This window comes from Centropristis striata, chromosome 4 (genome assembly GCF_030273125.1).
Source record: "Centropristis striata isolate RG_2023a ecotype Rhode Island chromosome 4, C.striata_1.0, whole genome shotgun sequence".
Classification (NCBI taxonomy): Eukaryota; Metazoa; Chordata; class Actinopteri; order Perciformes; family Serranidae; genus Centropristis; species Centropristis striata.
The window spans coordinates 39,492,268-39,505,652 of NC_081520.1; the positions used below are offsets into that span (position 1 = coordinate 39,492,268).

The 13,385-nt window shown below is 39.9% G+C and overlaps 1 protein-coding gene across 5 annotated transcripts in view; it reads left to right on the top strand.

Moving 5' to 3' along the window:
* dock10 (dedicator of cytokinesis 10) overlaps window positions 1–13,385 on the top strand; it is a 106,989-nt gene that overhangs the window by 22,695 nt on the left and 70,909 nt on the right. For 2 of the 5 annotated variants that reach the window (XM_059330683.1, XM_059330684.1), the window contains exon 1: window positions 6,884–7,129. The exons of 1 other annotated variant lie outside the window; for it this stretch is intronic. In XM_059330683.1, coding sequence (XP_059186666.1) covers window positions 6,971–7,129 — 159 coding nt within the window. In that variant the 5' untranslated portion in view covers window positions 6,884–6,970. Of the gene's footprint in view, window positions 1–6,882; window positions 7,130–12,165; window positions 12,412–13,385 lie in introns of those variants that run through there. 2 more of the 5 variants (XM_059330680.1, XM_059330682.1) reach the window with 2 other exon arrangements.

A 13,385-nucleotide genomic window follows, 5' to 3' on the forward strand; every position in this document is an offset into this window, starting at 1 on the left:
AGGCAGGACACATGCTTCGGCATACTGAAGGGCAGCAAGACCAGGTGAAAACCTGGTATAAAGGTCAATGTGGAACAAGAATAGTTAATGGTAATGTCTATGATGGCAATATTGTGGACATTAGTAAAGACAATATAAAATAAGATAGAACTTCATGAGTACCAGTGTACCAGTACCAAGTGTTTAACCCTTTATCTGGCAAATAACTATATTTGGTAACTTCAGGTAATATTTCGAGAAAAAAGTTGCAAATTTACTAGATCAAAGTGGCAAATCTGTGCAAAAAAAGTCCCAGATTTACGAGAAAAAAGTGGGAAAAAAGCAACTTTTTTCTCCCAGATTCACCACTTTAACCTTTAATAGGACACTCATTGAAATACTTGCAAATTCCACATTTCAACCCTAGAGAATATTGGATGATATTACATACTGCCAGAATGTGTAAAAAAAAAAACATATGAAAATAATATTTTGAGAAAAAGGTTTACGAGATTAAAGTGGCAAATCTATGAAAAAAAAAAGCGTAGATTTATGAGATTTAAAGTGGTGAATCTGGGAGAAAAAATATGCTTTTTTCACACTTTTTTCTCGTAAATCTGCGACTTTTTTCACAAAGATTTGCCACTTTAAATCTCTTAAATCTGCGACTTTTTTTCTTGTAGATTTGCCACTTTAATCTAATAAATTTGCAACTTTTTTCCTCAAAAAATTACCTGAAGTTACCAAATATAGTTCTTTATCTGATAAAGGGTTAAGAAAGTAAAAAAATGAGCATGACAATTTTTTTCAGCTTGTTTCATTTGGTGTTCATTAGGTCAGAAGAACATGCAACACTTAAATCTGTATTCACATTTTGCACTTAACGGTTAACTTTCGAAATAAATGATTAGCTTGAAATATGTTGCATTGTTGTAAATTGTACCAAAGCTGCACGACTTGATCAGCTCACATTGAAACGCTACTTACGTGTTAATATACTTACTGTATATTAATATTATATTGATATAATGTTAGTACACAACTCAACAAAATATATAACATAGGTCTAGTCTAATCTAGTTTTTAGTAACATAATAGTAACATATTATACCCTAAAATCAAGTAATACTTTAAATGTATTTAGTAAATTGTGGAATTGTTACTTTTACGTAATTAAAGTATTGAAATACTTTTTTGACCACTTCTTTTGCTCTTTATGGTTTGATATTACAGTTATATCACACTTGAAATCATTAATATGAATACTATCTGCGCTACCAAATGAGTCAACGTAAGTTTTCAAATTATTTTAGAGCGCTTTCTTAAAAATATCTCTGGAAATTTACAGCTATTAAAAACATAGCTGTGGTCTTTTATCATCTATATAATTTCCTTGTTCTTTCTCCTGAAATTACAGTCTAAAATTGCAGGTACTTTCCTAGTGTATATCAACTCTGAGCTGTTTCTTTCAATTTCCTCAAACACGCAGAAGTAAAACCATTTTATATTGTACTTTCCACTGACCTTCTTAGAAACAACAGCTACATATCAGTTGCTTTATTGAAAATCATTTGCAAAACAAATGACCCATGAAATAAAGGATTACCAAAGGTACTGTTAGTGGTTGTATCCAATGGAGTTCAGAAATTGGATATTTGAGTTACAGACAATGGATTGTAAAGAAATAGGGAGTGACAGAGGAATGAAAAACCTCAACGAAGAACTAAAGAGCAGATTATTCTGCCTCGTGTATGAGCGTGCGGGTTTTCAGGGATGCTGTAGAGGTTTGTTTTTCCATTTCATTGTTTGATTTATTTATTCTCCTAACCGACTCCGACTAAAGGACAGGTGTCCTGGGAGCTGAGCTGCTTCACACTGTATCTTCTCCATATCCATGTCTCCAACCACAGAGGGTGTTTCAGTTTCCTCATTCTCTTTCATGGAGGTGCGAGTTCCACATCACTTATTCAGCACTCAGCACCTCATTCGCCGAAAGTTGCCTGGGGTGTTTTTACTTTAAATTCACCTCTCCTTCTTCTTCTTCCTTTTCTCCTTCTCCTTCTCCTTCCAATTTAAGAAAAAAGAGGTGAAGTCAAACAAGTACAAAATGCAAAGAAGATTGTAACTATTGATGCTTTCCTCAATTAACCCTCTGCATGAGTTCTGCAGTGTTTTTTTAATGGGCAAAGAATTGTAATGAAATGGATGACTATTTCATATACAGTATAACAGACGGTGAAGACTTACAGCATGGATGTGGTGCATAGACTGTATATAAATAATGGACGTAGTCACCGTGACGTCACCCGTTGGTTTGTGGCCCGTTGGAAGCCTCGAGTTCAGCGTTACACTCGTCGCCATCTTGTTTCTGATACAGGAAGCAGACCATATTTGGACTGTGGAGGAGGAGAGGGATCTGATCACTGACTACAGCCTCTCTACACCTCAACCTGACTGAGAGAAGCTGCTGCTAATTCATGTTAGCATTAACTGGAGCATTAACTGGGATGTTAGTTTTGGCTAGCAAAAAAACAAAAAAAAAAAAGTATCTTTCTTACCTCAGAAAACTGAGCAGCGACTCCTTGGAGTGTCTGTTAGTCCAACCAAACGCTGAACAAGACATTTTTACTGAACAAAACGTTCAAATAAACTGTCATTAAGTGAAAATACAGTGAAAGGGTCAAAGTTATGAGACCAAATCGGTAAACGTCCTCTTTTCTATCTATAGCTTGCCTTGTTAGTGTCCTGTCAATCAAAGGTAGTCCCGCCCCAAATCATACGATTCTTTACCTTCTATTTTCTTATAAATGGGGCCATTATTAGAACTATTGACATCAAAATGTCTTGAAGATGATTTTTTACTAGTGATTGAGACCATATTGTTGTCCTGAAATTTTTTTCTGAGGTAATAAATCAAGTCAGAAGTTTTCAAATTTTGCACTGAAATGAATGGGCAAATTTTTTTGCAGCCAAACTTAGCGCCCCCTGCTGGAATTTTTGGTAGATTGCAGGCTTAAGGCACTTCCTGGTTGGCCTCCATGCTCAGACACGGAGATTGCCGCCTGATGTGGTGTGATCCTAGCATCATAACATAATACACTTAGACAAAATACAAGTATGTTTCCATAACTCTTAAATACCTCATTTTGGATTTTAACATAAAAAACATCTGGAATAAAACAACAAAATCTTGAAAGTAGTGTTTCTCTTCTTCTTGTAACACAGCTTGGGGATATTATTGTCACCCACTATTACATACCAGAGCCCCCCACCTCCCACCCCACCCCACCCCCGTGTGAAGAATTTTAATGGGTGGCAGATTAAAAAAAAGCCTAATAATGAGTGTCAACAGACAAATCTTGTAGAAATTAAATGACACATCCGCATCATTTAAATTCTACATTTTAACTGATCTCATCTTGTCCTCCCGTGCTGTAAATGTGTGCATGTCACCACATAATGGAAACATCCGAAGATTAGTTTAAACCTTGACGAACATTTGGATGGAAACATACTCACAGCCGCCAGGCTGGTGGTGTAATCTCTCGAATCAGTGTGAAGACAGGCGGAGTGAATGAGAGCACACCACCATGCTGGCTAGTGTAACATGGGGCCTGTGCCGGCGACTACAGGGCATGTTTGTGTGGGCATATTTGCATGACAGGACCATTGTGGAGGCCTGGCATACAAACAAAGCCCAGCTCTGTGGTTTCTGTGTGTTTTAGCTGCTGCTATCAGGCATGTTGCTCTGAAGAGCCTTTAGTAGAGAAGTAATGGTGTTGGAGGCGTTGGGGAGGGGGCGGCGGTGATTGTGGGTGTGGTTAATGCTTCTCCACTTTGAACATTGCACTGGACACATGACCTGTCATCTCCCCCTGAGTGGGGCACATTAATATTTGCACACTGTGTGGGAGAGAAGTAGCAATTCTGTATATGTGTGCATGCTTCTGTGTGCTGTTTATATTTAGCTATATGCAGCATTACAATAATGAGCGTTTATGTGGGCGGGGGGTGGGATCTTCTGTCATGTCGACATGGACACTAATGACCTTAATCATGACCTAACAACATCACCATGGCTACCTCCTACTCTCTGCAGGGAGCTGAGACTCTGCAAATGTCATTGCCTATACATTGTGTCACTTGATTACAGATCTACCAACATCCTTTGAAACAAATGCGTAAAAGTCAAGCTAAATCATTTTGTATTATAGTTGAAATGGAAAACATGGCCTCAAATGACCCAATGGGTAATTAGCTGTTTCTGCAATGTCTCACTTTGTGTTTATTTCTATTGTTCATTGTTTCAGCCACCTCTCTTCATGCACTTGTATCGGACACCACAGGAATGAGTTCTGAAACCAGGAAGGAAGTTAGCATGTTAGCGCCCTGGGGTCTACTCTCTCAAACTCAATGAGGACTTTGGATGGGTTTTTGGTTAAAAGCCTGAAATGCGGTTAACGGAAGCTTAAGAGATGTTCACATTTTGTTGTACGACGTAAAATATGTTAGTAAATACCCCCACGTGTGAATTTTAATGTTTTAACCTGTCCTAAAAAGGCGTTTGCTAACGCTAAGTGGCTAAAATGAGACGACAGTGGTTGTGGTGGATATTAAACGTCATTACACCTAAAACTGATGGGAACTCTCTCACTAGTCCGTGCTCTTGCAAACTCTTGTAGATTGTAGATTAGGTTAATACGCAATTTATTAAGCTACAGTTTCACGAGTTTGTCAAAACTGCTGGTTAGCTTGTCAGAGAGCGTCTGAAGCATAACAGTGGTGACTTTAAAGTCATATGACTGTGGTGTAGTTCGCTATAGCGTAACGTTAGCTTTTGACCTCTGTCGGCTGCATTAACACGTCAAACATCATAAAAGTGGTGTTCTTTTGTGAAGATTATCCTGCTGAACAAAACAAGTGAGCATCAGAAACGTGTTTGCCACAGAGCTTATTTTCTGCAATGATCCAGAATCCAATGCAAAAATCCCATAGGCGAATTCTCAAAAGACCCTCATGGAGATGCTCACTTCTGGGTTGGCCTCCAAAAATACGTAATTTAATTTGCCGTTGTCATGTGAAAACCATTTATCTCTAAAGTATCAACTTATCATTTGCTAATAGAAAAGCCATGTTTTCCTCATTGTGATACTGTTTTTTTTTTTCAGCCATTCCAATCTGTGTTTAGATTGTTTATTTAGCTTAAAGGGATAGTTAGGATTATTTAGAGTGGGCTCGTATGAGGTACTTACACATAGTCAGTGTATTAGCAAGCAGGAGAACCACTATTGAAGTTAAGCAATGAACTCCTGAGGACGAGGACAGCAGCAAAACAAATTTTAGCCACCTACAAAAAGGTCCACATGAAAAAATCAGGCTCAGTTAACTATGTTTATACATTTTTACCTTGTCCTCAGGCAACCCTGATGAAGTTTATGCCCACTCAGTATGTTGAATTTTTAGAGTCAATGAATTATTAAATAGTTCATTTTAATTTTAGTTATCTTCTCTTCCTCTAATGTGTGTCATGGCGGTAATTTGACAACCATTGTCCAATTGACAGGAGCAATATGCTCTGGGCACTGTGTGATGGATTGACAGTTGTCTCAGCCTGTCACATTTGGTTTTTCCCTGTGCTTGTGGGCCCTGTCTTGCTCCACCCCCCCCCCCCCCCCCCCCCATTTACCAAATTAAATTACAGTGACTGACAGAGAAGTTCCAGGCTTCAAGGCGTCTCTTCAGAAACTTTTGGGTGACAAAAGTGGTGCTACATCCATGTTCTTCACAAATATATATGTCTTGGACAACCAAGTAAGACTTGCAAGGAAGAAAAAGGGGAATTTTATGATGAGACATGTGAAAACCATTTCTTCTCAGAATGCACATTTCTTTGTTTCTTTAGCCACACACAGTGAAAATGGAACATGAAGAAAAAAGCAGGACCAGATGTTTATGGTGACATGAGAACAATTAGGGTGGTTAAAGTGATTGTCGCTTGCATTCAGGGACATCACAACTGATGTAATGGAATTGTATATATGTTTTATTTAACCTAGTCAGTGTCCTGTTGCCTGTCTTTGTGCTGAACCAAAGTCACAGGAATTTCACATGTTCGCTCTAGTCCTGAAACTCCACATGCACGCTTCATCTGAAAAGCCGCCCACTCCCCACTTTCCATCCACTTTCTGTTCAATAGCCTCTCTCACCACTCCCCGACACTCTCCCTAGAGCTGCACACACACCGTCTGCCAACCTCCACTCTGGAACATTAGGCTGAATTTACTGTAGCAAACACATGCATATGCATAAATTAGTCTTTCTCTTAAAAAGCAACAGTTTATTTAACCAAATCAGAGTGTGGGACAGAATGTCTGCACTTTCCGTGCTGTCTTCAGTGTAAAAAACCGCAACACAGCTTGCAGGACTTGAAAGGACTGGTGTGATTGGGAGAAAAATGGTGAAGGAGAGTGCTGCAGAATGAAAATCTGAAAAATTATGTAGACTTCTCTATGTGTGTGTGCGTGCATGCAGCAGCTGGTTCTGGTCAGCTGACAACTATTGCAGATCGTGATTTGTTGGGTGAGCTGGGCTGGGCTGAACCGTGCACAGCTGCAGTCAGTGTGTGTGTGTGTGTGTGTGTGTGTGTGTGTTAGAGGAAGAGAGAGAGAGAGGGAAAGAGAGAGAGGGAGAGCCATGTAAGGCTGCCAGTGTGTCAGCTCTGCAACAGCAACATTAGGAGCTGGAGACTGGAGTCGAGCAGTGCAGGACAGAAACAGAAAGCTTGCAGTGCAGAACTGCTTGAAGTGAAGCAAGACAGAGTAGGATGGAGTCTCAGTTATCCTACTGCGCTTGAACAGAGCACAGCACCACTGGCTGGACCAGGGGCTGACTGGACTGGACTGAACTGGACTGTGTCATCGGCATACAGGTTGACTGCAGGAACCTTCAGTTTAGGTGAAGCCGACACTGCTGGACGGGACCGGGCTGGATTATGGGTTGTTCGGCCAGTGTGGTCCTGCTCCTCCGCTCAGTGGGCGGGGCCGACTGCGGTCACATGTGTTCACGACAGGACCAGATGTCATTGGATGCTGCAACTCCCACCTTAGAAGGCTACACCACTACCACCTCACCTCTGACCATCATTGTAATGGTAACCAGCACTACTGCTGCACCTCCAGCGCCCCATTAACTCAGCCTTTCTACCTAATGCATGTGTGGGCAGGTAGAGTGTTGTGTGCATGTGAGGGTGTATTTTACTTGCAATGATGGATGGACGCTGTGAGCCAAACTGTAAAATATTTTTTCGCCACGTGTATAAACTTTCTTTTAATAATTTTGGCATTCGCCTTTGTTTTCTCTACATCTCTGCCTTTCCTGGTCAAGTTTCCCTTTTTTTGTTTTTTTACCACCTCTTTCTTTTTCTCTGTGGCTGAGGATGATGTATCATCAATGATTGGGGTCTGGTTATTTCCCCTCACAGCTGAGAGGCAGAAGGGCGGAAAATGGAGGGAGGAGGATAGAGGGGGGGATGGTGGGGTCAGACATCAGGAATCTAGTTTCTGTGGGAAAAATCTGCTTGCTGTGCATATGGGCAACAGAGAAGATGGCAAAAATAGAAATTCAAACAGGAACGTGAATAAAATGGTGGATGGAAGTTATTTGACTTGAGTGATTGAATGAGTGTCTGGATGAAGCAAGCGATGAATGAATTACTTAAAAGCACATGTGTGTTTCTCCTCACTGACTTTTTCTTTTCAGTACATTCGCTACATCTGTTTGGTATCTGTATCCACTGGAGTTGGCCAGATTTTTTTATTCCCAGAAAGACCCTGGTTTCTGTAAGCCCAGTGGAAAAAATGTTCGAGTTCTGGCAGGGTGGGATCTTTAGAGTCGCCCCTTCTGTTTCCCCTTTCTTTCCTTCCCTCCATAAACCTTTTGGTGCCTGTTTTTCTGGTCTCTCTGGCTAACTGGAGTCATAATAGTTTACACTGCAGAGTCATGTTTGCTTGCTGATTTTTGCACTGTAAGTATAATAGAATGTGCTGATATATTCAGGCCAGGCTGCACTAGAAACTAGAGCACTAACTCTTTGCTGATCTTGAAAGAGATTGGTGCTAAAACTAAAAAAACAAAGATGACAGTCGGTTCTTGGAGCACAGTTTCATGCTTAAAGACAGCAATCAAACGTGTGATTCAAACAGGTGTCCAGGCCAAATTTGTCAAGTCTCAAAAGATTTTGTGACATCATATAGGGAGTCATGTTGCTGAATATAAGCGAAAAGGTACAGCTGTGTGTCATCTGCATAAAGAAAGAATATCCTGTGATAATGTATAATATAACCAAGTGGCAGCATGCAGACAGAGAATAGTAAAGGTCGGCGTATTGAACCCTGGGAAAAGGTCAAATGCAGCTTTAACGATCTAGTTAAAGGAGCAGTGTGCAGATTTAGAGGGAGCATGTTGGTAGAAATTGAATATCACATTCGTAATTATGTTTTCATTACTGTATAATCACCTGAAACTAAGAATCATTGAGTTTTCATAAGCTTAGAATGAGCCCTTTATATCTACACAGGGAGCAGGTCCTCCAGAATCGACAAACTGCCTCTAGAGAGGACCTTTTGTGTTTTTACATTACCTGAAGGCCACGGTAGGTTCTCCGACATGCTTGGAAAGGGAGGGTTTGGTGGAGGGGTATTCAGTTGGATGCAGTCTGCAACCTTACCTCTAGATGTCACTAAATCCTACACACTGCATCTTTAAAGTTATTTTCCTTTTGAGGAAGTAGAAGAAATTAATGCAACCCATTCAAAACTGACCCTCAGATGTCTACCTATTATCTAGTATGTTCAATAAATTGGTTGGTCAATTTATTTCACCCAATTGGTTGGGTGTTAAGGGAAAGGGATGAACATAAATATGTATATGTATATGTATATGTATATAGATATAGAGACCTGTTAAAGGATAGGACTCTAAGTTTTTTTTACTTCTTTCTACTCCCTTTCGAGCTTGCAGAAAGTGTCTGTTTTCTCAATTTTTTTTTGCTTTTTTTGTTTTGTTTTTTATTTATTCATCTATTAATATTTAAACTTGTTTTTTGCTGTTGTTTTTTTACTTGCTTGCATGCTCGAAATAACGACAATCAATCAATCAATCAGTAAATAAAACATGCTATACAAGTTGTTGTCCCAAAGCTGTCAGATATGCAGTACACCACATTTACCTCCATCCATCTCTCTGAGCTTGACCCTCTGTCACCCTGTCACTGACACTGTGGTCAGGGAAAGAATGCAAATCCTCCGGTCTCTCTTTGGACACTGTCAATCCTCTCTGGTGTCGACGTCTCGAGTGGCATTTCCTAACACTGCAGATTGGCTAATTGGTCGATGACAAGATATATGCTTTTCTGGAATTTTTGGTCTGTTCACTGCAGAACGACGGCCTGTTATTTTGTTTGTGGAAGGACCCTCACACAGCTGACGGACAGACTGAAATAGAGGTCTTAAGTAGACAGCCACCACAAAAACTGTGTGGTGTGTGTTTTGGAAGAAGGCAAGAAAGCTGGAAAAACACCACTAACTCAACACTTGAAATTCAAAAGTGTAGAGCAGTGTATTTCATCAGAGGAGTGACTTCTCTCAGAAGTCTGCATCCCCATTCGTCCTGCTGTTTCTCTTTGCAGACCTTGCATTTCTCTAATGATATAAAGCAGATGACTTCTGTCTGGTTTCTCCTCTCTGCTGTCCCAGCTGTCCCTGTGTCTCGACCATACTCCCTATCAATCTTTCACACTCTTTCTCATCTTCCAAACTCCCCCACTCTCTGTTTTTGTCACACTTTCCTCTCATCTTTCCTTTAACAGAATGATAAGCCCTTAAATCTGGCTGAGGATGACACAGGCCAGCTTGTGTGCATACCGTGCAAAGAGTTGTACCCCTTTTCCATCTCCGTCTTAATCATTTCTCAACTGAACCTGATTCATCCTGCTCTTCTTCTTTTCCCCTCCTCTGTCTCACTCTCTTGTTCACAGTTATTCTGGAGGAAAGCCACGCTGTGAGCCACCAGTCTAGTGCTGTATTTGTGCGCGCCACACAGCTGTAGTTTACCAACATCAACACCCACTCTATCTCACCCCTGCTAAGAGGGAGGGGAGAGAACCAGAGGAGCAGGGGACTGAAGGAGAGATGTTAAAAGGGATGTTTAATAGGGTGCGAACAAGGGATCAGGGACGAAACAGAGGGAGAATCAAAGGGAGAAGAAATAAAGGAGTGCGCTGCTGTGGATGTTTGATGAAATGAGGAAAACGAAAGAGAGAGATAGAGAGGAGGGGATGAGAGAGGGAGGGACGGAGCCAGCTGAGGCAGCTGCAGAACAGAGGATGGATGGATGGAGGGAGGGAGGAAAAAAGTGAAAGAAGAGGAGAGGAGGTCGAGCTGCAGACGTTAAATGGGTTTGAAGCAGTGCAGAGCTAAGAGCCTAATTATGATTCACTGTCTCAGATGCAAAACATCAAAGAGTTATTAACGCTTATTAAGTTAGGAAAACATATAGTAGATTAAGATTAATGATTTTCTCAGAAATATCTTGTCCTGGTGGACCTGCAGGTTGTTGCTTCACTCTTATGAATATTGCTGATGCCGTTAAGAGACATAGTGTAGTGTTGTTAAAATCAATGACAGAAGTTGCTTGCATTTCACACATTTTGTCATTTCCACTGCATGTGAAACAGTTTTTGCACTTTAACCTCAAAATTGTCCGTCAGTTCTCTTCACTTCACCAACCAACAGATGTCAACTGACGCAAGTCATATTTATTATATGGAAAATAACAAAAAAAAATTGTGTTTTTTTCTTTGGAAAAAAAAAAAAAGTCCCAAATCCTATAAAGCAGGGGTGTGACGGTGCACAAAGTCGTGGTTCGGCTCATTGACAGGTTTAATTTGTACACCCATGTCTATACTAGCTTCTTTCTGCATCTGCATTCACAGGATCAGGATTTTATTCGGAGTGCTCACAGCATTGAAAAAATACATTCATATGTCTTTCTAGAAACTTCATCCCATTGTCTAGAATCTAGATAATCCACAGACATTGCTGTAAACACACTGTGAACACAATAGGAACTACTTTCTACCAAAGAAATAATCCCTATATCAGTCAGTTGACAGTGGTGTCCTGGTTCTAGAAAGAGATATTGATTTTTTTTTTTCCTATACTTTGAGAGCCACAAATTCCACTCAAACCCATTGCATTGTGGAGCAGCATTAACTCAAATTCCTTAATGCAAAATGTGTGCAAAAACCATCTGCATGTCTTCACCACTAGAGGTGCATTAAGTGATACAATATGTATCACTTATATGGTTCTATATGGGTGAATTGATCCTTTAAAGTTGGGTAATGCAGCACATGCATTTCTCTACAGATCCATTAGTGATCCCAAACCGCCTGATGGTGGCGCCTCATAATGTTTTTATAAAGTGTTAAAACAGGTATAACAGTTTGACACATCACCAGTAGTTGTTTCCTCTTGTTCAGATCTCTGTTCTGCTTATTAAATCTGGAGGAAGTGGGTATGTGTGTGTACAGATAGATAAAGATTTAAATGTTTTCTGAATGATTTATGTTGTGTGCATTTATCTAAACACACAACAGTGAATACGTTGTAGAGCAGCTTTTATTTTGCATGTGATATTTTTACATTTACATCTTGCAGACAGTGTCATGTACAGTAAGAGGACAGGTTAGAACAGGAAGTTGATGGTTTGCATGCTAGATCATGTGTGTATGTTTGTTTGCTGACGGTGCCGTCTGATACATTTGGGCAGAGGAAGATAAGATGCTGAGAGTTTGTCTTTCAGTGTGTGTGGGCACATGATAGCACGTGTGTAACTGTAGAAAGCTGTACAGTTAGTAATGTAGAGTGTAAAAACATGATTGTCTCTAAGCTGTTACCCTTTATTTGTCCAGCCCAGATAATGTCTCATATCGTCTTCGTCTGTCAGAAAGTGATAGATACTGATGATGTGTAGAAACCGGAGCACCTGGTTGGTTGGTTTTCTTGTTTGCTGGGGATTTTCAGTGTGAGTGTGTGTGTGTGTGTGTGTGTGTGTGTGTGGTTGCATACATGTGTGTTGGACATCAAACATGAACTTCCTCTACATCCACGTGCACTGACACAAACTCTCAAACCCTCTCAGTGTTAGTTCTGCTTCTGATAGGGCACATGCCTGCAGTGTGCGTTTTGTTTAGTTCGCTTATATTCAGCTTCAACAGTTTAGATTGTGGACGTTCTGCTGCTTTTTGTGTGTGTGTAATATCGTACACACTTAAACTGGATTCTGCTCGAAATGAGCTTCAGGAGCAAAATCACCTTCAGGAGAAAAATAAAGAGCAAACGAGTGCGATCGGATTTTGCCCGGCTGAGCATTGTATGTATTTGCATATCTTTTATTGTTCCTTCTAGTTGTTACAAGTGACATTTATGCATCTCAAAATAATATTTATTGGCTATCCCATGGCTTTATTTTACTATGACTGTCAATCATTGTCAGAATTGTGATTCATACAACTTTAATGATTATAGACCACAGTAGGATACAATGTGTTTTATGATTTTTGTGTATTTCATTTCCTCATTTTTTAAAAGATTTGTTTGTTACACTGCATTGAGCTCGGCTCTGTGACAGGAAACAGGCTGACAGACTAAACAATGTGTCTGTTAATGACGTGCATGTAGAACAGTTAATGCCACAGTGACTGTCAGTTTAAAGCGTGTGAAGGGGAGAGCCAGAGACTTTCCCCTCAAACATTTACACTGACATCACATGGGTCAGAGCAGAGTCACAACACGCAGATGGAAACCTCAAACTTAACCTACTCACCTGCCTGTTGCTTTCCTCCTTCATTCATCTGTTTGAATATCAAGTCATTTATCTGATGACTACCATCATGTTGTGTTGATACGCTTCTGGTTTACTATTTGTAATTAGGGCTACAACTAATGATGATTTTCTTTATTGATTCATACTTTGTCTATGAGATGTCAGAAAGAAAAGTAAAAAAATTCCCTTCATAGTTTCTCAGAATTCAAGTTGACACCTACATTAAAAAAAAAAAAAAAAGGACTAAAAACATTCCTTTTTAGCAAAACCTTTGGTTCCTCCCATCTAGATGGTTTTTAGATTATGTATGTATGTTTTTCTGTTTTTAGCTGCCCCCCCCCCCCTTTTTTTTTAAATCCTTTTTATGATTAGACTGTTATATTTTTAACCTGTAGCACTTTGAGATTTCCTGTAATGTAAAGTGCATTACAAATGAAATGTATTATTATTATTATTATTATTATTATTAGTTGACTAACAGGAGAGGCGACTAGAAAATATTCGCCAACTATTTTTGATAA